Source organism: Micromesistius poutassou, assembly GCF_964030765.1.
Source record: "Micromesistius poutassou genome assembly, chromosome: 19".
Lineage (NCBI taxonomy): Eukaryota > Metazoa > Chordata > Actinopteri > Gadiformes > Gadidae > Micromesistius > Micromesistius poutassou.
The window spans coordinates 4,637,045-4,664,544 of NC_140289.1; the positions used below are offsets into that span (position 1 = coordinate 4,637,045).

Below are 27,500 nucleotides of genomic sequence, written 5' to 3' on the forward strand. Positions count from 1 at the left end.
CGAGATAGGATGATACATAATTTGTTCTTGTTCGGCAAATCTCTGCTCCCACTCGCATACTCTAAATACGCACATAGACGGTTGGGAGTTGCCCTTTCCCTGCCCTCCCACTAGCCCAATTGAATCCCATACACACAAACACACACACACACGCACACACCTACCTGCAGTGTGTAGGATCCCAGCAGGGCATGAGTGACGAATGAACAGGGGAGACGGCCTGAGGCCACATCCTCACGGAGCTGCAGACATAACAGGTACCTGTGAAGGGAGAAACAATGATGAGGTCCCTAACATGGAGGAGAGCAGGGTCGTTCCATAGCACACATTTACCTGATGGTTCACCAGGCGTTTAATGAACAACTGGTCCACTACTTTAAAAAAACAAGCCTAAAAGATGTCTAAATTGAGCCCATTACAATCAACGAGGCTAAACATGGTCAGAAAAATGGTTGTTGTGTGTATCATTTGAGCCATTTGAAATGCATTCATTTTATGCTATGCTAATATCAACAGTCAATGTCGTAACTCCACGATTTATGTAAATCCATTTTTTTCAGATTGCAAAATGCAAAAAGCGTTTAGCAAGAGTCAATACGATGAAATATTATTATGAACCATTTGTATATTAATTGAGAAGAAACAGTAAACTCTGTGAAAACACTTTGATCCAAGACGAAAGAGATCTGGTCTTTGTGTGGGTGGTTCCATCTCTACAGTCCGAATGTAGGCCAGGTTTGTGATAAAGGGCTGGGCTACACAAATATGTTGGGACTTGGTATGCAGACCTTCATAAAAATGGTTGGGTCATTTTTAACTTAGCATCACTATGACAGTGGTGTTTTTGTGAGCATTGAGCGGTGTGGTGTATGTGACCTAGATTGACCCTGCGACTCTTAACTGACAGAGCAGTGGTCTGGTCCGTTATGCACACACATGCACGGACACGTACACACAGCCCTAAGGCTGTGGGGCAATGTGTACATGTGTATGTATACATAATATGTATATTCTAGGCTCCAGTAAACACACTGCTATATGGGATTTGTGTTAATAATATATATATTAATGGGAGTCTTAAAACTTAAGACAAACAACAATACATTGAAATCATCGTTGTGTACCTGGTAATGTCTTCAGTCAGCAGTGAGGGATCGGGAGGGTAAAACTTCACATTGAATGAAAACTGCCAGTTGTTGCCTGTGTGGGGTGAGAGGGACAAAGAGTCAGAATTCACTTGTTTCTGTATTCTGCGCAGGGATCAAAATCAAAGCAACAGAATATGTAGTTAACCCCAAAGAGACATTGCATACAGTTAGTGAGAAGATACAGTAGGTCAGCAAGAGAATGATACCTAGATGAAGATAGAACCATGTTACTTAGGGTTCAGAGAATTAGTTGCATGTTTAATTTAGTTTTGACGAAGATAACGCTGCTGGCTTCTGTCCATGACATGCCATGGTTGAACCAGACAGAAGGACAGGGTGTGTGTGTGTGATTTAATCACTCTTGCATGATCTAAGGAACTATGACATTTCTAGAGAAATACCCCCGCCCCCCAACACATACACCCCTCTGTCTAGCGAGACCAAATATTATATTCTTAGTTGTGCTTGTTTCCAATGAATGCTCCACAACAACAATGCTGGTTGCTGCCATTTTCTCTCTCTCCTCCCCATTCGCTATCAACACAGAGGCCAATGTATCAAAAATGCTCTGATTTATTCCACAATAGGCTTATCAATGCCACACGTTTTTTGGGTCCTCCCCATACTGAATTCACTCATGCAACCTCTCACTCCCTCTATTGTTCCTCATTCTCCAGTAACTCAATATCTCCCTCTCTCTTCTCCCTGTGTGACACAAGCTGGCGATTACATCATCAGGAAAATTACATCTGGGAAAGGATGACTTCACAGAGAGACCATTTTCTAATCCAAGTGTACGCACGCAGGCACGCACGCACGCAGACACATACACACACACACACAGACAGACACAAAGGCCAGCCCCAGCTCCTTCCTGGAGTAATAGGGAGAAATATAAGCAGGGGTGACAATGCAGTAATTAGCATTAGGATGCTAATGTTGTGCACAACACACTGTAATAAATAGCAGGGGGCTTTTTCTCGCCTGTCAACATTCCAACCTCATTATCCAAGTTCCTTCACTGTGATACTGTAGTGTAGACCGTAGGAAGAGACACCGTTCACGGAGTTTCAGTTGCAGATTTAGGTTTCGCCAGAAAAGTGTGATTAGTTATCTTGAGGGGGTGTTCCTCTGGGAATGTGCGTGTGCGTGTGTGTGTGTTATTTGATCTTGTGCTTGCTCCACACCCAGCATACTCAATCATGTGATACCAAAACGATGCGGGCCCCTAGGGACAGCAGGTGGAACCACCAGATGTCTTGCTAAATGTACCTGAGTGAAGATGGCAGTGCTTGCATCAATGCATTTATAAAAAGAAACAAAGAACTTTTGGAGGGCGTTGGAAACTACTGTTACGGCACACTGTTGTTGCTGGGAATTTGATCATGTGTGTGGATGCCACCACCGCATGCAGCACACTACAGTCCACAACGCTCCACCTCAACGGTTGTTTTGGGAGACTTGGATGGAAACGATTGCCCGTGCCAATTCAGCCAAACCTTACTGAGTGATGGAGGGCTCCTCCACCCGTCGTCCATGTTGATTTAATAAAACCTTAAATACACAACCTGCTGGTGTCACTGATTAAAGTGTTGTAAAGGAGTAAGGAGTGACTACACTGTGTTCAAACTGTTTCGCAAGACCATTTACAACAGAAATAACAGCAACTGGGATAGTCATTTTCTCCAGCAATGATTTGGAAAATCTTTTTTCCTTTTTATCTTTTATCTTATTACAGCTTGGTGACAGTACACAAAGCTGTAAATAAACAATATATATCCCAAATAGGGGAATGCGGAAACTATGTATGGTTGCTAAATGCTAACTAAATGGTTCTAGTGAGGGACATGATGGGACAGAGATGTGTAAAACACAAATGTCATTTTTGTGGTATGTAAGCACTCACGTAGACAGACCAATTCAGTGCACATGAACAGAAACACGGGAGCGCACTCAAACAAGTGAGTAAGTAGAAACAAAGTACACACACAAGCACATAGGTAGATGTATACAACTCTCATTGTGCAGGAACCATACAGCCATGTCTGTGACTTTACGTGCCTCGTTCAGACACACAGACACTTTAAACACACTAATTATAAAGGCAGTGAAATACTTTATAGGGGCAAAATGACATGTTTCAACTGAAAATTCCAAGTGTAATTGCAGCTTAGCGTTTCAGATCGCAGGCCTGCATGCACATGTAGGTTTTAAAAGGAAAACTAAAGAAGTACAATGTTGGACAATTAAAGTACAATGAAGGAAGTGCTGTTAGTCTACAACTCCATGCAGAGCTTTGGTCCAATGCACGATATCCCACTGTGGAAGCAGTCCACCATCTTGCCGTCTACACTTCACTGATTTAAGGAGGTGTTGAGCCCATTGTTTACGTAAGACACTAAAAGGTACGATAGATTCATCCTTGCATTTGATTTAATACCACAGCTAAGCGGCTCAGAAAAGGTGGAATTGTTCAAAGGTCTAACATTTTAATGTCCTACAGCTCTTGCTAACAGCTTTTAAATATAAATGCCAGGCATAGCAACCTAGTGATGAAGAATTTGCAGTGCTGTGTGTCGGCTGTATTCATTTGGGAAACAATGTTTACGAAGAAGGTTGGGGGGGTTTGCTAGTAAAGAACCACTTAAGAGGCTTTAGAAGAGTATAACTTACTGCGTATCTGTCTCTTGATGTCCTTAGTAGGGTCCAACCAACACTGTTGTGAGGAAACAGAAAGGGAATGGTATCAATTATCTTATTGATGGACTAAGTCATAAAACTGACTTTGTCACAATACAGATCATTATTTTCTGAATGTGTGACCTACCCTCTGTTCGTGGCTGTCCTTGTACGTTAGGCCGAAGTAATCCCTCTCCATTAGGTTGAGATGCTCATACACTTTGAAGAACAAGAACTGTCCCTTCGCACGTTTCTGAATGGAGACAGAAAAAAGACAGAGATTAGTTAAAATATCCAGCATTTAGACAATGTTAGCATTGATCATAAAACAAAGTGAGCGAAACAGTGTTAACCTCAAAGTACTACATGTAGTACTATTCAATGAGTCAGGATCATTTTATTTGTATGGCCCTTAAATCATTGTTTCTGAAGTCTCAATAGGGCTTCGCAGGCCCACAATACACGACACACACCCCTAACCCTACTCCCTCTGAAGCACAAGGGAGAAATTCCAAGAGGAATCGGTTGGAATCGGTGCCAAATATCATTGGAACTCATATATGCATGCATTTGAGTTGACCTGGTTTTACAGTCGTATTCGCTAATTTCCAGTCAATTCCCACAGATGTCTCAAGTGACTTTGACGCTCAAGCAAGATTCCGTCATCGGAGGATAGTCTGCTTTTGGTTGGACTAATCCAACAAAGAACAGATCAAGAACCAATACCATTACAATTAGTAAAATGGGTCCCTTTTCCACTAATCCGGGAAAAACTGACATCAGAATCCCCTGATGAGAATTGTTATATGTTGCCAGTTCCTGAGGAGAGGGGTTGAACATTTAGAATAAATAAAATGTAGTCCTACAGAACAGAGTGCTTTCTGCCATTCTTTGTTTTTTTTAATTGAATAATGCAATCACTCTGTTTCGTCATCTGTCTGTCCATCTGCCTGCCTGGTGGTCCATTCCACAGTCCCATGGCTCCAGGCTAAAGCAATCTCATACAAATTCATTGTGTTCAGTCCCGTTATATGGAATCTCACCACGTCTCTGAAAGTATGGGTTTATTGCCTCTGGATACAAAGCCTGAACTAAATGGTTCTTTGGACAAAGCGTTGGGGAGTTTCTTTCTGAGATCCCACCACTTATATCACAGCTGTGTAAGACTATCCTATAAAATGTCAAGTTAAAATGAATGTTGACTTTTTATACAACACCTATCATCTTACAGATTTTTTTACGTGTTTGTAGAAACAATTCAACCATGATATCTGAGATGGCTTCATTGCACACATAAATATGCCATCATGAATAAACAAAAAACACACCCAGAAAAGTAGAATCCTGGCGTCTCAGTCTGACCTTTGATAGAGCGATAAGGGGCTTTCTGGCAGTTTGCTCCCATTTGAGTGCTGACTCCTACCAGTAGCATCAATCATCTCAACATCCTACATACTCAAATATGACGATGGAGCCATGTGCCACACTGAAAGAATTCAGAGAATGTCGTAAAATGTCAAGGAAAGTCGAATTGGTCATTTATTTTCAGCAAACTTCTCTCACTCACTTTATCGCTCCCTCAATCCATCCCTCCCTCCCACACTGCCATAAACAGCACGTTCACAGACAGACTGACGGAGGAATGGAGCGTGATACAGCAGGGGGAAAGAAGAGAAAAAAATGGAAATATTAGAGAAAGGAAAGAATGTATTTTTGTCTTCGTCCCTGGGACAGCTGAAACTTCAGTGGTATGTTCCAATGCTTAGTCGCACACACATGCAAGCACGCAAGCATGCACGCACGCACGCACGCACGCACGCACGCACGCACGCAGTGACACACGCACACAGTGGTCGCATTGAGGGAAGAATGTGACCTTTTACTTTTTCTCTGTGTGCACGTCTCCGTGTCTGGTCTGTGCAACAGTTCCTCTGAGCAAGGCACTAGCCCAGTGGTTCCCAACCCGTTTGGTTCAAAAGCACATTTTTAGCTCTGAAAATGCTCTTAAACTTTTATACATCTGCTTCCACATAAATGGTTTTCGACAGTAATATTAACCTCCCTGTGAACGTAAGCGCATTAGTGATTGCATGTCAATTGTATATACAGGACATCTATGAGAAAAAAAAGTGTTTTCCTTAATGGATCATCAAATACCTGTAGCTTATATCAGCAATCACCTGTGACATCATTTGCATATCAGGGGGTACCAAGTGGGCCCCTACCTCAATGTTGGGAATCACTGTCCTAGCCCATCACAGCATTAACAAGGCCATCTGGATTTGTATGCATTTAAAAGCTGAATTTAGCTTGAGTCATAGATATAACTTGGCTTCATGCACACAGAAATGCTCGTAAAACAGATTTGCATTGGGTCGATTAGCCTGGCTGAAATTGAGCCCAATGATTTTTTTTTTTGTAGTGAGACGCAAATCTGAATCCAATTCAAATGAAATTCCTTGGAATGTGATGTGAAACATTACTACACAGCCCCCAGCGATCAGCAGGTCAGTTAGTGAGCCAATCGCCAAAAACCATTGTTTCCATGACCAGATGGATTTTGGCTCTCTCTGTGTCAAACGAAAAAATCCAATCTCTGGTATGCATTATGTTTAACTATCTCTTTTTCTTTATCTCTCCCTCTCCATCTCCATCTCATGACATCCTGTTCTAGCTATGCGACCATGTGGAGGATGGTGTATTTGGATGTGTGTGTGTCTGGATTTGTGTGTGTGTGTCTGAAAGTGTGAGTGTGTGAGTGTGCTGTAGAACAATAGCATATAGTTGTTGTATCAGCGTTATCTGCAGAGACAATGCAGCTTCTGTTCAAACTAACACAGACACGCTCACACACACACACAGACTATTGGGTACACTAAAGATTTGTGAGGCAGGTTCGGGACACAGACAGTTGCCCAAAACTCGACTGCAAGCAAGACCCCAGTTGGTTCAAAACCTATGACTTCTGTGCATGAGATTTCCCATGTCACAAAATTACTTCAAACTGGTAAATTTAACTTGGTAGTACAACATATGCCACCTGGAAAAGCTTTCCCAATTTGCAACAAAATAAATCCAGAAACGACAACACAACTAGAGCCTGACCAAAACTGGATTTTAGGGTCCGATGCCGATATTAGGAAGCAAAAGATTACAGGTATCAGCTGATATTCAAAATAGAGATATATCAGCCTTTATATACGTTCCATCACCCCAGGATCATGGAATGCTGGGGGTGGAGCAGCTCCTTGGGGTTTGCTGCTTACCCTCCAGCAATGCTTTGGGCCACAGCAACATCATCGTAAAGTCCAGAGCTAAAAGGCACCAATTATGGGGAAGAGCAACTAACCTTCACACATAACATCATGTAAAACAGTTGGGAGTGTTTACGGGGATGTGCTCTGCTTAGAGGCTTCAGAGGATTTATAAAAGAGGTAATTACGTAAATAAATCGACACCATTTCTTAAGTTTTCATATCGGCCAACTCGGCACTGCAGACAGAAAGCAGTCCTCCATTTGCAAATGGGGGTGTAGGGTGCAAGAGATGGAGCCAGAACGTTCAGCCGTGTGCAAATGGTCGAAGGCCCCCTGCCTGCACGGGGGAGCAGATGCCTCCCGCTAATCTGGCGGGACCCCCTTAATCTGCCCCGTTGTTGTGCTTGGTGTGTATGTGTGTGCATGTGGGGTCACCAGACATGCCAAGCACTGTGTGCTTTCCTTATCCCTGAAAACCACGCCCTCACATTGTGACTGTGGTCTTCTCCACACACACACACACACACACACACACACACACACACACACACACACACACACACACACACACACACACACACACACACACACACACACACACACACACACACACACACACACACACACACACACACACACACACACGATCCTATTAGAGCATTACATCACTGACACACTGACACTCACGTGTTGCCTGCTCAACCAGCTTAAGGAGACAAGCTGCAAGCACAACTCGATGGTGGGTAGGGTACAGGTGGTTAGTGGATACCAAGAGCATTCCTGGCCATTTCTCTACAAAGGCCGTCTCCTCAAAGGCCGAGTCACACACATTTTCTGTAGTTTTACTAGTCAATAGTCTTATTATAGCATGGATCAGTTTGAAGATATGCAGAACATAATGTACCTTTGAAGTACATTAGCCCGCATAGCTTAGACTGCATAGCAATGCATAGCAATGTACCCAATTTGTTTGTCAGGCAATTGCAAACAATCGCTCCCTCTGGGACATCCATTACAGAGCGAAAGGGAAGGTTTGCAGTCACGCTAGAATTACATGCATCAGTTGGGTCTCTAAGGAGAGGCAGAACGGCATGTCCTCAAAGAGACAAAAGTAAACAAAAGTGGCACGTAAACACAGAGACTAAGAAAACCCATATGGATTAGCAATCCATACTAAATAGTTTCCATTAGAACTTTCTTTCAAAAATGATTTAAGACTTTTCAATCAATAGTTTGGTTGAACCGGAGCCTTCCAGTTCACTGACAGATCACTTCGTGTAACACACACCATCGCATTTCTCTCTTTTTCTTTGTTTATTATTTCTACGAGCCACTGTTTGTCGGTGCGTGTGTGCACACGTGTGTGTGTGTGTGTGTGTGTGTGTGTGTGTGTGTGTGTGTGTGTGTGTGTGTGTGTGTGTGTGTGTGTGTGTGTGTGTGTGTGTGTGTGTGTGTGTGTGTGTGTGTGTGTGTGTGTGTGTGTGTACGTGTGTGTGTGTACATGCAGAGCCGCGTGCGCTCTCACCTCAACCTCGCAGGGGAAGTCGGTTCCGTCCAGGAGCGCCACGTGACACACCACCAGCTTCATCTTGTTCTTCCTCACCAGACGAAGAGGAGACTGAAAGATGGAGGACAGCCCCTCGTCTGCTGCTCCTTTGCCGTCCCCTGCCGGTGTCGGCTGCTCCGTGTTCTTTCCCTCCACCTCCTTCTGCTGCTGCTCTTCCTTCACGTCCTCAGGTACCCTTCCCTTGATCGCAGACTTAGCCTCACCGGGGCTTTGCTTGGTGCTCTCGGCGACTTTCTCCTCCGTGGCAGGCTGAAACACGGGGGGGGGAAGAGAGAGAGAGAGAGAGAGAGAGAGAGAGAGAGAGAGAGAGAGAGAGAGAGAGAGAGAGAGAGAGAGAGAGAGAGAGAGAGAGAGAGAGAGAGAGAGAGAGAGAGAGAGAGAGAGAGAGAGAGAGAGACAGAGGGAGGGAGGGAGGGAGGGAGAGTTAAGCAGAGCAGACAAGACACACAAATAGCGTCTGTGTCGAGGAGAGCATTTGAGTGAGTAGAAACGCACGCCAGGACAACAATGAAACAACAGTTTGACAGTCAGAGCCTGATTTGTAGTCATCACTTGAGCCGTCTGTTAGGCCGGTTGTTTCTACGGGTCACCCAGCTGTCTGTGTGTCTCACTGGCAGTTTGTTGTGACAACAGTACATATGGGCCTTTCCTCCCTACAGGTTGCATCTCCCCCCACCCCCCCCCTCACCCTTACACGTTCAACTAAAACAAAAAGAAACGCGTACAGTTGTGTTTGTCCAAGACCAGCTCTAAGCAAATACTGCTCTCCCTCGGTTTGTCCGCCCATCCTTATACCTATTCTGACCTACTGTCTGTGTGCTCAAAATTGGGTTTGTTTGTCTTGATGCTTTTGGTTTGCCACAATTCACTGGCTACACTCCGGGCAGTCCTTTTGGCCTGATCACTGGCGCTGATGATGTCACAGGGTGTGTGACTGATTGTGAATCATTGACTTTGCGGGGTGTGTGCCGTGTGTGTCGGAGACAGAGGCACTATGTGTGAGTCTGTGGCATCGAGTGGCCTTAAACTGTCACTGTGTTTTAGTGCTGGTTATTTGACCCCATGTGAATATACTATCTGAACACGTATGTATTGATCATATGGACGGATGCAGATCGGAAACGATCAGACGATAGTGGGACATTTTAACGTATTATTCAGATAATAAAATTATAGTCGCTAAATAGAGCCGATAACTGGAACTGGAACCCAATATTGCTTCCATTGGCTTAACCTTATGGATTAAGCAGGACTGCTCACTGTTGTCACACTCATGAAGTCCACCCTCGGCATCTGAGTAGTGCCACGTGGTGTGGGTGTGGTAGATTAGGGAGCAAAACAACTTGTCATCACAATTATTAGTGATGTAAGATGGTTGGTCACAAACTACAGGTTATTGACTCTGGTTATATGATCAGTTCTCAGCCATGAGTAGCAAGTAATTATCTGTTATAGGAACTGTTGAAAAAAATTATAATTAGTGCATCCCTAGTTGTATGTCCTTATCCCTGTGGATTACCGTGAATGGGTTGACCACACTCGCAGCCCAACCGATTAAGTGTAAATGGAAACACAGTATCCCTCTTTAAAAACCATACACTAAAGGGAGTTGTAAGGCATGATGGACAGTCTAGTAGACTAATATGGAGTGTTTACCTGGGTGTCCGCGCTGGCGTTGGAGGTTGACTCTGCCTCTTTCTGCTTGACTTCTTCTGACTGAACTTCTTCCTTCTCTTCCACCTCCTCGATGTGGCCGTTCGTCTCCGGCACCTCCTCTTCCTCTGTCACCTTGGAAATCACTTCTTTAGTGGGCGAGGATTCCTTAGTGGACGCGGTCTCATTGGACACCACCTTGAATTGAAAAGAATGCAATTGAGTAATTCGTAATAAATAGTGATAACAGCTGGCAAGCATTCACAATCACATTAAGAGTGATTGAGATTGTGAAATTGATGATTGAAAATAAAACAAAAAAAATCATGAGAAAGTAAGGAGTCATAGTCATCTAATTTAACATCTGGTAGTAACGTTACAATAATCCAACTACTGAGGGGATGTTACTAAAAATGGCATGTTTGTTACGAACCAAACATTGTTGGAAATGTACCTGGCCTTGGGACTTCTGCTTCTTAAGCCATGGAGGGAGAAATCTTGAGATTCCCTTCCCGTCCTTCTCCTTCTTGTCCTCTTCCTCCACCACCTCTTCCTCTCCCCCCTCTGCGGTTGCGTTCTCAGTGTTTGCTACTTCCTGGTTGTCCTCTGTGGCCGTCTCTGATTGGTCGGGCTGAGTAGCTGTCTCCTCCGCTTTTTCTTTCACCTCAGTCTCAGAACCCACTTCGGTGGTCATGGCGACGCGTCAATCTGCTGAGTCAACGAGAAGCGGGTGAGCGGAGAGAAAAGCAGTGTTATATCATCCGTTATTTCCAGTGGAGCTCATCCTAATCAACACTCCTGTGGCAAAAGGTATTTTAGAACCTTTTTTGTCATTTTGCTTGAAATCTCTTTACACCTCGACAGCAATCAAATGAAATATGAATTCCATTCGATCCAAATGAAATGATTGGACAGCTTCCTGTCCATCTACCTACTGACCCACCCTCACTCTTCCCGTACACCCATTGTGCATGACCCGAGTCCTCTATACGGCTAGGCAGACCAATTGCTAAAGCTCATATGTAATGTGTTTTGGGAGTGGCTTTGAAAAAGGGCCTGAAAGTATCCAGGGGATTTTGAAAAGTATCCCACTCCTAAGGAGGACTGGGATACTTTCAGTTGGATACTTTCAAAATCTAGCATACTCTGGCTTGTTTCTTCAAATTATCTACCATCGCTTTTAACATGTATGACATGTTGGGATAAGAGCTCGATACATTCTTTGTGAAATTCTGGGACTGTGAAATCTATTAGATGGAAATGAACGGATAAGTTATATCTAAAATAAATGATGACAGCATGTCAAAACATAGCGCAAAAAATGGTGGAATCAAAGCAGCCTGCTCATTTTGGCCGCAACATCCATTTTTCATAGCTCGCTACTCTAGTGTGAGTTTTGCGCACAATAATGTTTAATAAATGAGCCCACCAGTTTTTTTTCTTTTGTTATCCATCATGAATCATGCGTCTTAAATAAAACACACTTAAGCTTTAGTCTGGCACTTGTGCGATGGGTTGTAATGTCGTAATAGAAACAGACAAAAACTATGCCAAGACGTTGAAGAAAAATAATTGGCCGTTGATACAATACAAGTCTGCATTAGTTCTCTGCTCCCCAGCTAATGGTGCATGGTGGTTTAAAACATTGAGCTCATGGATGCTTAAAGCATTAGCACATGAATTCCATGGTAGTGGAGCAGTCACTTAAGCCTCTTGCTCCCACCCACACACAGTGAACTTTTTAAATTTGGACACATTTCTACAAAACATACGCATTAGGGAGTCAACCAGATCAACAGCTGTGTGGGCAACAAGGCCAGCCGCCCCCTACAAACACACACACACACTTAATCACAAACACCTTTACCTTGCCATCGTCGCACATTACTTTAAACAGCTTTTCCAGAGACTCAAACACATGTCAACAACATGCGGATCAAGTACCTGAGTGTACACACACACACACACACACACACACACAGGTTGTGACGACAATCAGGGACCATGACAACGGAACCAAGGGCGAGCTGAGGTCAGAACTTATAGAGTGACGTCACGGCTGTGGATGCTTGCAGCCTGCTAGCCGCTAGTGTTAAACCAGACCACAGCCCCAAGGTTGTGTGCCGCATACTTACACACACACACACACACACACACACACACACACACACACACACACACACACACACACACACACACACACACACACACACACACACACACACACACACACACACACACACACACACACACACACACGCACACACACACACGCTTAGAAAGACCGGAGGGTAACCGCTATAAGTAGTTCCTTGCCTCAACGTTCAATCGTTAAAGCCTTGGTTTCATAGTCAATGTTTTTTTAAATCTGATGCTAGTTTTCAGTTTTATCACTCATTCCCTGCTGCCACCTTCAATAATACAAGAATACAAGTGCGAGTACAAGCGCACGCAGACACAACCCTGATCAAGTAAAAATAGAACAGGTCTCCTTACGCATGATTGGCTAATGAGGTGGAGGGCAGAGAGGAGGGAGAAGCGGGAGGAAAGAGGATGTCTAAAATGACATCCTGTGCGTTGCAGACATGATTTGCAAATCACAAAGAGATGAAAAAACATGGCAGATTCTATAACCAGATAATTGTTTTTCCAGACCTGCAAATACCCTTTGTTTTTTTAAGCATCTGCTTTGTTGGTGAATGGTGATGCAGGAAGTGTTGCTGATGCAGGGAGGTTAACCTGGTCTGCTGTTGATCCAAATGTTAAGTTCAGTTGAACATTTCTTGAAATAGTCCATTCGAGGGTAGTCTCCAAGTTCACCCGTACACAGTGAGTGAGTGACTGAGTGACTGAGTGAGTGAGTGAGTGAGTATCAAGACGCAACACCATTCTTCTTGCATCATCCAAATCACCACCATATAAACCACCTAGATTAAATTGTCACAACTAAATTAAGTGGTATTTTGATCTGATGATGTATTTTAGAATTTCATGCTACCTCAATAGTTTCTCTGCCAAAAGGTCCAGTCACACCAAAAGCTGAGCAAATGTTCTGGATTTAGACCTGATTAGAGTGGACAGCCAAGGGACGACTGAAGTTGTGTGCAAGATCTACTCATGTGTGATCCGCACAAAAGACAGGCAGATGACCAATCTACATGACCACTTGCGTGTGCGCCACACAGAAGTAAATAGAAATGATCAACAAAATATGAGCATAGAGCAGGATTGTGAAAGTTTACAATGTCTCATGTCAATTTACAATAGGCAAAATGTGTTGGCGACAGCCGGCTAACTTTTTTTAATTAGGATGTTGATGCTGTGCGCCTCCTCTTTGCAAAGGAATTTGTTTAAGATATAAAACCATTTAATTTTACATACACACACTAAAACAGATATTTTAGTTTTTAAATAAATATTTGGAAATTAAAATTCATGTTTTCCACAGTGTGCCTGCCTGTATTGAGCGGGTCTGCAGGATCGCACTCTGCACAACCCAGTCAGTAAAAAATTGAAAGGTCTCGGTCACGTACGACTCATGGTCAACACTGTTCAAGCATTGATGGTGATGGCAACTTTCTCCGCTAAGTACAGGATCTCACAGAGAGAGGCTGCTGCTTCGCTGTACATTTTCTCCAGCTGCACAGTCATAGTTTGGTGACATAGCACGGTGTAATCTGGTTCGAGAAATGCGATCAGATCGTCAAAGACTAACACGTTGTGTCTCTGGCATAGGCTACTGTAATTAAAATAGCATGCATATGCATTATTTATATTCTCAATTTAATTTACAGAGCAATCCCTGCAAAGTTTTTAGTTAACTATAGAAGAGACTAGGATTAGTGTGTGTCTGACAGACAGGGGCGGGGGGGGCGTGGCCGTGGCATCACGATGGCGGCTCTCCATCGTGATGTTGGTCAGCCATCACGATGGACAATGTCATCGGCACAACCCTAACACAAATAGAATATATCGCTATGCTTTTGGTGTGAACGCACCTTAATGGACACTCCATGGTGGAAAGCCATGGTGTAGGACACTAGGAGCACACTAGGAGACTGTAAGTGGCAGACCAAATGGCCACTAACTAGCCCGATGATATCCAACACTAGTTGTAGTGGTTGTCCCTCTTGTTGACTCAAACCAGTTCTTCATCAATGGTTGAGCTGGCTTTGCTCAGGTTTTGAGTGTGTGAGCAGCATGTGTGTTAGAGGGAGAATAAATCTTGGCAGTGGACTGCATGTTTCTGAGAGATACTTCTTTTGTCACGGCTGCTTAGTCCTGTTAAAACTTTAGAACCCCTCGTCCCTCTCCCTCTATTCTCCCCTTTTTCTCACAGTGAGTCTCAGACTAGGGAGGACTTTCTTCTTATCCCACTCATCCCTCACTGCTATTAAAATGTTTCTCTCCCCCGACCTGGGAGCCCACTGATCTACTTTGTCCGCCTCTCTGTGTCTCTCGCCCAATCTCTCCACTCATCTACGCCTGCCTCAATCCCTTCTTTCCGGGGCCTTTTCAATCTCTCCTCTTTATCTCTCTGTTTACCGGCCTCCTCTCTCCATTTCCCACACCATGGTCTACTCGAACAATGGAGGCTACATTATTGCATGTTCATCACAGTGCCTCTCTCCTCTGCCTGCCTGCCTGCCCCCGCCCCCGCCCCCCCCCCCTTCTACAACCATAGGATAAATGGCTTATGGTTGGGGAACGACATCTGCATGCTTTGCATGTTATGTAACTATGCTTGCAAGCTCGGACATTGACACAGTGAGACTTCCCTTATAAAAGAAGGAAGTGAACTAGAATCTAGAAAAGTATTGTCAAAGAACCGGTCGTTACATGCCAGTGTACGTATCCATCAAAGTGTCTTGAAAGCATGTGTTTTCCTTGAGAGATCTAAACACCTACACACTTCATATGTGTGGTTAGTTAAGAGTGTGCTAAAAAGGTTTTATCTATCAAAACTGACGAGGATGGCTGACGCTTCAGCAGCAGCAGACCTAACGATCTGGATGTCCTTCTGACTGGAACAGTTTTACAAACTCCTCCTAGGCATCACGGATTAGACTGATTAGAAACACACAGGCTTTAACCCTTGATTTAGAATTTACAACCCCTTAAATATGGTAAATTGTTTTTCACAAATATTCCATAGTTGGTTAGTTGCTGGTGATTACATGGATGGATTAAGTTAGAGAGACTGTTAAACATCTTACTTTGTATTGCCCTCTAACCATGCAGTACTTCCTCACGTTTTTCTCCTCCTCAATTCCCTTTTATCTTATCCACTCTTTTGTCCAACTTGTGTATTCAATCTTTCTCAATCTTTCCGTCAACATCCGTTTCTGATACGCAGATCATGCCAGGCCCCATGCCTTCACTGTCGGCTCCCTTTCTCCTCGTCTTCTTTCGTCTGTCCTTCAGAGCTCTGCAGCGGCTCTTCCTCCCCACCCCCCCCCTCCGAGACCGCTGATCGGAGGAAGGAAGAAAGATGGTGGGAAGGACAAGAGAAAATAGGAAGGGGACCTAGTTGTGGAGTGGCATGCAATTAAGGGAAGGGAGGGAGGGGGAGAGAGGGAAAGAGAGCAAGTGTGAGCTAGTGGGGTAAAGAGCTTTGGAGAACCACAAACAAAAGGTCAAGGAGAGGAGGACAGAAAGCAAGAAACAAGATTAAAAGGAGAGAGGCGTAATGAAGTGTGTAGAATAGGAGTGGGAAGAGAGCGGGAGTGTGAAAGATGGACAGAGGGAGTGGGAAGGGTTTTAACATGTTGTTTGGTCTCCCAGGGTCAAGTTCAAGGGGAGACGCCTACGCAAGGCATTCAACATGTCCCACAGTCTCTGACCCATGCCTCTTCATGGAACTGCCAACACAAGACCACCTTGAAACCTTCCAGCGCAGAACACTTTAGAGGCTTATTTATACTTGCTCTTGTCCGGCAACATGACTCCCATCCCCCCTTGGTTCAGATGATAGGTTTATGACACAGTGATTTATAGTGTCTAACAGCAATATGGGAGAGCAATAAGTACCCAACATGTTTATGTAATAGTTTTAGTAAATAAAACATTAGTTGCACTGATATAAGATCTCCAGTGAGAAATAAATGCAGACTGAAAGCTATAGAAATTCTCTCATTTTGTTAACCTCCAAATAAAAAAAAGTATTCCTCTGAGAGCCATTAAAAAAAGGTAAGCAAGTATGCAAGAAAGTAAGGCAAAGCAAAAGAAGGAACGTAATGAGAAAATACTTGATTGAGCCCGACTGGGAAAATCTGTTGCTCCGTCATAGCCTAACCTCAAAGCCCAATGTGTGCTTCATCGCAGAGACCCCTGGATCTGCTGGAGAATTAACTTCAAGGTGCTTCCCTATATGCAGCCAGCAAAGAAAGGTTCATTCAAGCAATTCATTGTACTATTTGTCACAAGGAGGAGATTACAGAGCAGTGTGTAAATCACAGACTCACGCCCACGTACACGGTCAAGGTTTCATGCCTGCAGTCCCATTAACCACATTGCCGGGGGCATCAATCACAACTCGGAAAACACATGCATTGTGCAGTCGCAGAGACACAGACAAGCACACGCACAGCTCTTCCATATCAACTTTATTTCCATCTGCATAGGGTTGTTAGAGAGCTATTCCACAGTGTAGTGCTTCCTGTATTGCAGGCCCATGGCTACAATACCTAATTTTATAGCAGACACCACCAAGAGAAAACAAAAAACAACAACAAGTAAAAATACATCATAGCGGAAATCTAGCTTTTCAGCTGCCAAGTTTTCCTCTACACTCAGCTTAAAATTAAATTAAAGGGAAACCTAAAGACTTTACAAATAAAAATGAATACAACACACCATAGGGTTGAAAAGTGAATGACAGACTCTTTTGCTGTGGTGACCAAATTAAGACATTCAGCAGAATTTTAGAATACTTAAATATTTTCATAAAAAAGACATGACACTGAACAATCACTAACCGTATCTAAAAGCATTCATGGTGCAATGTGCGCACATGCATGGGTGCGAGACTGCCTTGAAGGTAGCTGCTGTTTTCTCTCACTTTCTTTGTGTTGGATGAAATGATATCATAGCATAGGTCACACCCAAAACACACAAAGTTAAGGAAATGGCAAAAGATCAGCGTTCCTCACAGTTACTACGCATTTCGTTTTTACACACACACACACACACCCACCCACCCCCCCACCCACACCCCCCCCCCCATCTGCCGTGGTACAAAATGTGCTTACAAGCGCACATCAGCGACCACTGAATCTCACAAACATGATGGCTGTGTCCAAATTCCAAAACATCCTCGTCCCTTACACTGGCAGGCCCTATAGACACTGGATTATAACTGGGATTATCCATGTCACAGCTGTCCCTCAGTCAGCCAGTTCACCCGGCCCTTCAACCATCTATTTCTGTACATTTACCAGTTGGTCTGAATGCATTTTCCTGAGGTGGCGATAACACCGATGGTGGTGTGATTATGGCGTGTACCCAGATGATCATTCTTGTTATGTATTCAACATTTCCTCCTTATTCCCTGGGGTTTCCCTTATGAATACCATTCCTACTGCCTGCAATGCCTGCATATTACAGCTCTACTAGTTTGTCAAAAGACAAAAAGTCTCCTGTTCTAAACTTCCCTTTTTATTAAATCATAACTTCTGTAATTACTTTCCAAAGAAATCCACCTACATCCTCCACTATTATGACTGCCACAAAACCTATTTCAGTTCAGGTGTACAATACAAGCTTGTGTGCGGCCCACACCCACGCATGCACCACCACCCATGCTGGTGTATCCACCAGCCAGTCCCCCCTCCCTCTGTCTCTTTCTGTGAGAGAATAATAGGTCAGCTCATAACTACTATTGTTATCTGCTAAACTCCCCTATTCAACAATTAAGGCAGTCAGCCGTAAGGGCTCTGCCCTGCAAGTTGTGTGTGTGTGTGTGTGGGAGAGCAAGTGAAAGAGATGGCGAGAGGGAGAGAGAGAGATTGTGAGAGAGAGGCAGAGAGGGAGGGTCAAACGAGAGAACATTAGACAAAATACGTTTCGAGCCCCCGAGTGCTTTGAAAGGAAAAAGGGAGACGCGCTACATTTAAAAGATTATACAAGTGAGGTAGTGTGTTGAACCTGTAGGAAATAAAACGGGGAAAGTTATTATGATCTTTTATTGCACAGTGTGGTGTATTGTCATGGCAACACGGGGACGATACATTCAAGAAGGGGATTAGGTTTAGATGCGGTGTGACGCTCATCTGGATGAACATCAAGATACACTGGTGCAGTTGAAAGCCAAAGGGCTAAAGTCTAAACTAAATCTGTTTATAAATGTGGGAAAAGGCCGGGAACATGGGATCTACAGCACACAAGAAACAAGAGCATAGCCTACATTATGGAGGGACCCTATGAATATCTCTGGTATACCAAATGAATATCTCTGGTATACCAAATGAATGTCTCTGGTTTACCAAATGTTTACACTCTAGCTTGCACTTGTATTGTTGCTTTAGTAATATATCTAGGATAATATATCTAGGAGCTTGCAGAGCACACACACACACACCCACACAAAACTGGAATTCATTTCCTGACCGCTAGATGACTTAGCCTTACCCATAACCCCTGACTCGCTCACTAAAATAGCATTTCCTCTAGGATGGACCATCAGAGAATGTCCTCATTATGGGGGAGTTTTATTGATAATTAGAAGAAATGCAGTTCACAGGGTCCATCTCCTTTCAGTGACTGTGCCAGTCAGATGGTCAGGGATGCTGTACCAGGCCAGATACCGTCAACTGCCATAATAGTCCAACCAGTAAATAAGCCAATAGTTATACTTTCTACTTTCCACAATGTAGTATCTGACCCATCATTCTCTCCTCCTGACTATTTCAATTTGAGTCTAATATATCTATTTATTCATACATTTAAGCATCAACACATGGTTTCTTTAATAACTGAATGCTGGCGTATCGTTTTCTGATCTGCTTTAAATTGATCTTCTGATATTAACAGCTGTAGTGGCATGTGAATTACTGCTCTAATTTCTTATTTATTGGCTTTTTGTTCTCCAACAGTTGGGTTCGTGTTCCCTTTGGGAGAATGTGACCCTTTGCTGATTAATCTGTTTTTAACCACATCTGGCCCACGGCCAAAAGCCACAGTACACCCTCTCCCCCCCCCCACTGCCTTCAAAATCTCCCCCTTTTGTCCCATCATTTCCTTCTGTCTTTTTTCCCCCTTTGGTCCAAGATCCATGTCTTTTTCCTGGGCTCTCTCGGCCCCCTCCCTCGCACACACGCTCACCCTACTCTCCAACTTCCACCTATATCGCCTTCCCCTTCATCAACACGCACACCCCCCCCCACCCCAACCCTCTGTTACGGTAATAAGCGGAACATTACATTACATTACAGTTTCCATTCATCCGTGGACCCTCTGATCTGCGCTGTGTGAATGGCTGTCCCGCAGCGTGGGATCGCATGGCAGTAGGGAGCGCTGTGGGGCTATTGGCCAACGCTCCCTCTGGTCAGGCTCCAGCACTGTGAAGTATGTCCGTCTGAAAACAGGACAGTCCCAAGGACGCATGCAAGCGCCGCTCCTGATTGTTTGTTTTCCGCGCCGGCCAGGGCTTGTGCAACAGATTACCATCGAGTAGGCAAATTTACACAGCCGCCTATTTTTCCTTATCTTATCCCAGATATTTGATCTATACATTATACGCAAACATTTTTACATGCAAATCAATGTTTTTACATGCCATTGCTCTCATTGCTAAACTACTGTATGGATGTGAGGTTAACGGCAAAACTTTCTGCTACACTTCTAGGGCGACAACTGTCTAAATTGGGTCAAGGTCCATTAGACATTACCATCACCAAGAGAAAGCCCCTCTTTCTCTGATCCAATTCAACCTCCATTCAATGCTGTACGCGAAAGGCACACACACTAAAAAGACACATGCAATGAGCGAGTGAATGTAGGACAATGTATCATGAGTGTGGGTCTCTGTGTGAATGACAGCTGATGAGATAGATCCTGTTGAAAAAACAAGGTCAGGGTAAACACACGCCGAGTGACACACACACACAACCACACATGCACACATACTACTGACACACACAGACACAGCGATGTTCCCATAGCCTTTCCGAATGGTTAGGCAATATCGCTCTCCCTGTCGCCCTTAGTCAGTCTCTCTATTCCCCCCTCTCACTCTACCCATATCCTCTGCCTCTTTGTTCCTCTTCATCCCGCTAATATTGTCAGACTTTTACTACCAACAGTGTTGCTTTCCTCTCATCTCCAGCGTGACTGTACCTGCCTCTTTGACCCATCTTACCGGCTGGGACCAGTTCCAACTAGTAGTTCACCTGTGTAACTCATAGTTAAGAGGGGCCATGGTATTCCCAGCCCCCTATTAAGCCCAAGGGAGCAGCAGCACCCTTGGGCTGGGAGAGAGTTGGTTTTCTTTAAGGCAACCTTGGCCATGCAGCGTTTAAGGCAACCTTGGCCATGCAATTCACCGGCCGAGTCTGTCAAGCAAACGGCAAGGCTACTCACTGAGGGCCGGCCAAATTCCCCACATGTTTCTTATCTTGACATCAGTGTGTGTGTATATATATATATATATATATATATATATATATATATATATATATATATATATATATATATATATATATATGTATGTGTGTGTGTGTGGTGAGGAACAGGGAAAAAGAGGGAAAGATAGAGAATAACACAGTTGTACCGTGGGGACAGTCAGCTGACACTTGGGTAATGACGAACGCCTGTCTGGCCGTGGCAGCGCACCAGCAACATTCCATCCAAATAGGTCATAAAAACACATTAAATAAAAATCGTTGGGTTTTCTTTTGTGGGGTCGTTGACACAGAAACGAACGCCACATTGAAAATGAGTTGTGAAGTCGTTTAGAGTTAGTTTTAGCCACCTTTTAATGAGAAGATTCTCCTACCAGAAGGACCAATTAGGTCTGCTCATTAGCAGAGCCCCACAGAGCCCGCTCCACAGAGTCCTACTGTTCTACCCAGCCGGCCGGCGGGGGCTCAGCGCTGGAGCGGATGGTTATAACCGTGCTACATACACAGCAAGGCCGGGCAGCGAGGTCATACACAGTGTGCGAGCTGAGCTCACATCAAAATCACCCCTTAAACAAAAGTGAGACGTGAAAGAAATCCTAAATTTCATAGGAATAATGAGCAGTTGCTGTCGTGTCTAGTGTTAGTCCAACATGCATCCCTCTGAGGGCAAGTTCAAGGCAACACTGTCCTAGCATGCCATCGGAATCTAAAAACAAGGAACATGTGAAGATAGGGTAATGAGAACAGGAAATGAGGAGTCACTAATTGAGGTGAATGCCGGGCAAGCGGGAAGTAAGCTCCAAATCTCATTAGTGAGATACTTTATCTAGCACTCCTATTGTGCATGCAGAATTAATAGATTGAGGTTCCTTTCCTCCGTTTCATCATAGCAAACATTATATGTTTTTCTTTTGCCAGAGAAAAACAGAGGACCTAGGACAACCAGCAAGCCAACTAAATAGGTATTGAAAAATGGTGTAGTCTACAGTGTCAGTTTTCAGAGAGCTCAAGTGGAGATACTACTGTGGGGAATGCCGGGTGAGTTGATGACTAGTTTGGCTCAGGGCTCTGGTGGCCGACCGGGCACCAACGTATACTTGGGTTTGGATATTAAAAAGGTGGTTCCTAATGCCTTAAGTGCCCAGCCAGCTGCCCTGATAAAAGGGTGTCTGTCTCAGCCAGCCTGTCTGGCTGTCTGAGACCTTTCGTCTGATTTATTTTGTATGCTTTAGGACAAATGACACCCTGACTTCCAGGACACACCTAACAACTAGATGCTGAAAAAGACAAGACTCACACAAGAGAACTATGAGATTATTAGAGCCACTCCCAGTAAACAATCTACAATAACTCAATGTAATAAAAAAATAAGAATAATAATTATATCATCCATTATTTTAAAAAAGTGAATATCCATTATCTCTCTGGATACGTAAGCAAAATAAGCCCTGATAATGTACGGGTACCGCTTGTCTGTGAACTACTTTAGCCACCAGCCATCTGTCAATCTTCCCCTAAGAATTTGAACACACACGCACACGCACACACACTTATAAATACTTGCAAAAACATGGACCAACTAAACTAGTCTATCCTAGTTTAGAAGAGTTTGCACAAGAGTTGAGATTTTGGCATATATTTTTTTAAATCAAACATTTCGAAACGTTGGCATAAAAACAAACGGTCAACTGGCGTTATCGATAAAGGGCAAGTGTCCCAGCACTTTGAATCTATTGGCAACCAGTCATATTAAAAACAGACTTGTGGTATGTTCCTTGTGAGCCAAGGCACACATGCTATGCAAACATCTGGCCGTTCAACTTCAGTCCCCTGCAGGGGAGCAGCTTTAATCAAACATGACACAGACATGTACGGTGAACCGTGGTTTTATGCGTAGGGAGCCTGTTCAAAACTTGCCGCGTAACGTGAGCAGTAGTGCGTTTACCCTAAGGAGAGGTAAACATCCGTAACGTAGGAACGCCGAGAGGCGCGAGCAGCAGATTTTACCCTCACGTGAGGTCCATTAATGCGAAATGCAGCCATCAACCGCGGTGATGTACAACACCAATACGATCTTCTAGAAGACACGGCTGAATAACGTCGTGATCGAAATGGCACGGTAGAGATAGTCGCCGTGAAATATCTTTGCATCGAAGGTATGAATGCTAAGATGGATAGCGACATTGGCTAGTACGCGAACCCTCGCTGAAGGGTTTAAAAGGTGGCTAGCTACAGCCCAGCCCAACGTTGACGCTGGTCAGCGTTAGCATCTGATGAACACCAACTGTGCATTTGAATCGCTTTATCTCTCACAAAATACGCAGACAATCATAAAAATACCACATGTGTCGTGATAATTCACGTGGATTGAAGGAATAATACGTTACCTGGTGAAATTCCCCACAATGTGAAAAAACTTTTCCAAACGCTGTACCTCACTGTCCTCTCGGAAAAAAAACGTTATGTCCCTCCGCTCGCGATCCAAACCTCAAATAGGGGATCTCACACCGAAAACCTGGCTCGTGCTCAAAGAAAACCTGCAGACCACATACAAGACCCGCCCCTTTACAGTGAAAAAGACACTGGGGTTGTTTCCATTGGTTCAGCGAAGTTACTGTATCACATTTTAGGATATGATTGGTTCGCCCAGTTGTCCGTATAGGATTGATTGCAGCTGGAAAGTGCTTATGCGGTGACACAGTGACGTCTAGTGGGGAGAATACGCCATGATGTGATCACATCGTCCTTAGAGAGAGAGAGAGAGAGAGAGAGAGAGAGAGAGAGAGAGAGAGAGAGAGAGAGAGAGAGAGAGAGAGAGAGAGAGAGAGAGAGAGAGAGAGAGAGAGGACTATTCTACTATAATATATATTTGTAATCTATTCTATTTAAATCAAAAAATTATACATTTTATTTGCATGGAAATATTACTTTCAGTTTAGGCTCTGCCAAAAAAAAGGCAAGAAAACTTCTTCCCTGTTGATTTGCCTTTCACCTTCACTGATCTCCTCTGACTCAAAAACATTCAAATTCTCATCCTATTTTCTCTCTTACTCTCTCTTACTGAAAGTAATATTTCCATGCAAATAAAATGTATATTTTTTTGATTTAAATAGAATAGATTACAAATATATATTATAGTAGATAATACTATATTATCTACTATAATATTACTCCCCCCCCCCTCTCTCTCTCTCTCTCGCTCTCTCTCTCTCTCTCTCTCTCTCTCTCGCTCTCTCTCTCTCGCTCACCGTCTCTCTCTCTCTCTCTCTCTCTCTCTCTCTCTCTCTCTCACACACACACACACACACACACACACATTTCATGCACACAAGCCCACAAACTACCTTTTTACACAGAGCGAGAGTTGACTGAAGGTCAGCTAATTGGCTTATCAGTGATTGGCCAACTTAGTGGCCAATCACTGCTATTTGGCCAACTGAGTATCTCAAAAAAGTGACAGTTGACATATCAGTTTGAAAACAAATTCATAAAAATGCTCATTAGGGGTGTAATGATACACACATGGACCCCATGGATTTAACAACAGAACAATGATATGGTAAAAATAGATCAATAAAATAATGCACTTTAACACTCGGAGAGGTCAATATTGAAATGTATTTCTGTATGTAAAAGAAACAGAGAAGATTAATTACAGTACATTTTGATATGCTTAAGAGAATGGTGTTACAGCCCCAATGAGAACGCATCAACATCAACAATGAACCCATGGGGGCTTCGTTATCATGGAACTCACCGTCCGCCGAGCAGCAGAAGATCCAAAAGAGACACGCATTAGGCCCAGGGTTTGGTCAAACAAAACATACACACACACACACACACACACACACACACACACACACACACACACACACACACACACACACACACACACACACACACACACACATACACACAAACAGACAAAGACATACACAATTAGACATTTAATTGAACATTTAATATTGTTCAGATATTTCATGCTTTCATACTTCATGCACATTAGGAGCAGTGGAGTAGGTGGATATATAGCTCACTCTTTTTGCCCCTGCTGAGCAGGAATACCCCTGTATTTTCTATTTCTTAAGGTATCTCCCTAGTGGCATAAGTCATTATATCTAATTGTAAATTGAATGTCTACACTTCAGATTAAAGCCTTTCCCGGACAAAATAGATCAACCAATGTTCATGTTCATACATTTATAGAAATTAGGGGAAAATAATGTACTGAAAATAAATATAAACATAGTCTTGACATGGGACTTGCCGAATGCTCATCCATTTAAATAAGACAATGTACCTCATTGGTATTTATCATCCACACCGACTGTTCCCCTGATAGTCTTCCAGTGTCCATTAAATGTTAAATCATCTCCTTCTTCTATCAATGTGTCCACTTCTACGAAAAGGTCCTCTCGAAAAGGTTTTTCACTCCATTGTAAATAAACCTCAAAACTCAACGGTGGTGTTGCCTTCCATCTGCATCTCCAGGGTCAGGTGAATTCCAGCTTCAAACTGAAGGAAGAGGTGTGTAGCTCTAAGCTACTCTGTTATTGCACTCGCAGTGCTAAACAGAGAGCACTATGGGAATCAAGAGTCTAAGCAGCTAAGCAGAGAGCCTATCGCCCAGGTTCCATCGCATGGATGAGATCAGGCCCTGACTGATTCTCTCAGGGATTAGTAAAGAGCCTCTCTGAAGAGAATTACCCTGACGCAACCATCTGGACAGATCAAAACAAATAACTAAAATAGGCCTTAACTGTACACACAGTACTACAGTTACAAAGAGTCAATCCTTTACTCTGGTGGAAGGAGAAATAACAATATATTCAACCACATTGTATCGAAAAGGTCCATTTAAAACAAATCCAACGAGAACTTTACACATTATTTTGTTACAGCTTAAAGCAACATTGATGTACAAAATCATAATAAGTGTGCACATATCCTGTAGATCTGTAGATCAGGACATAATGAAGACCTTTTGGAATATCATCCGTCATTTTATTCTTTCAGTCGAAGAGAGGGATAGACAGAGACAGACACAGAGACAGAAACACAGACAAAGACAGAGAGATTGAACAAGAATGAGAGACAAAGAGAGACAGACTGAAAGAGAGAGTGACAGAGAACAAGAAAGAGCAAAAGAGAGGGCGAGAGAACAGTGGCAAGGTGAAGGTGTATGATTGTCAGTGCCTTGATAAGGCAGTACATTTATCCTAAACTTATAGGTCATGTGGGTCATGTGAGGTCAGCTGACCAGCTGTTACTGTAATTACGGAGCCGCCCCTAACAACCACGTTAGCAGCTGAGAGACTCTGCTGAGTCAGCTCACTCACTGCCTCCAAGCTCTTGATTACTGTCCACTGGGTCTTTATGTCATCGCCTATTATGTCACAACTTATGTTGAATTCATCAGTGTCTTTTTTTAATGAGGACAAGAGTCAAGAGTCCACATTTTCAACTTACACTTACACTTTCCTGCCTATTGTGTTAATTAATAATAATTAACTCTAGATTATTGACACGTTATTATTTGCTGGCATACTGAAAGCCATTAACACGAATATTCAGTAGCCTATTGACAGATCAATAGGCTACTGAAGCCAATAGCCTATTGACAGTACCAGTATACAATCAACATGCATTGTATTTTAGATGGGAACATCTGTTTGTAGAAGCAAATAGGTAAATTATGTTCTAGTAATTTACATTGACACCGTTAATCTGTCAATATGGATAATTTCAACATATAAATAACTATTTATACAGCTGTGAAACAGGGCAACTTTTGAATAGGTTCACATTTAAATATTTTTTGTATCTAAACCCTTAAATGCCGCAGCAGTGCTAAACATATAAAACATAATAAAAAATACCTTATCCTATCTTAACCTTAAGACAATGTCAACATTACTGTTCTATAAAACACACTAAACCTAAAGATATTGGTGTGTGCAACCATACATTCACATTTAAATACACATGATAGGCCTACTCCAACATCTACAAAGGCATGCAGATAGAAATACAGCAATTTACGTCCTATTTAATGCCAATATGCACACAAATGTAAAGTATTTAAATTCCTGTGGACCTTTGTCCTTGTTTAACTAGAGTATCTAAATATATCAATATTTTACCTGTTCAACTGGCACCTGACTCCAGGGGATAAGCAGGAGGGAATCACTTGGCTTCTTCTTAAACGTTGCCTTGTCCTTTTTCTCTCTCTCTCTTTCTCTTGCTCATCGTCTCTCTCTCTCTCTTGCTAACGTCTCTCTATCTCTCTCTCTCTCGCTCTCTCTCTTTCTCAGCTCTCGCTCGCTCACTATCTCACACACTTTATGTAGTAACCAGAGACTTGTATTGATTGTCAGATAAATAACAATTAGAAAGAGGTGAGGAGAAAGTGTTTATGTGTATGCGTGTGTGTGTGTGTGTGTGTGTGTGTGTGTGTGTGTGTGTTCTGGGTGTAGTACCTCTACCTTATAATTTACAATAGGGAAGGAATGATTGAATGCACTATCTTTAATGCAGAGCACTCAGGAACTTGTTCTGTGTTTGTTTTTGTAATTTTG

At 43.2% G+C, this 27,500-nt stretch overlaps 1 protein-coding gene across 1 annotated transcript in view; it reads right to left on the bottom strand.

Annotated features, from left to right (window-relative positions):
• The window catches only part of epb41l2 (erythrocyte membrane protein band 4.1 like 2), a 46,629-nt gene extending 23,194 nt beyond the window's left edge, over nucleotides 1-23,435 (bottom strand). Inside the window, 8 exon segments of the mRNA XM_084483940.1 lie at nucleotides 165-261; nucleotides 1,125-1,200; nucleotides 3,822-3,864; nucleotides 3,976-4,080; nucleotides 8,609-8,899; nucleotides 10,307-10,501; nucleotides 10,758-11,011; nucleotides 23,310-23,435. Coding sequence (XP_084340066.1) covers nucleotides 165-261; nucleotides 1,125-1,200; nucleotides 3,822-3,864; nucleotides 3,976-4,080; nucleotides 8,609-8,899; nucleotides 10,307-10,501; nucleotides 10,758-10,997 — 1,047 coding nt within the window. The 5' untranslated portion in view covers nucleotides 10,998-11,011; nucleotides 23,310-23,435.
• Nucleotides 23,436-27,500: the final 4,065 nt, after the last annotated feature.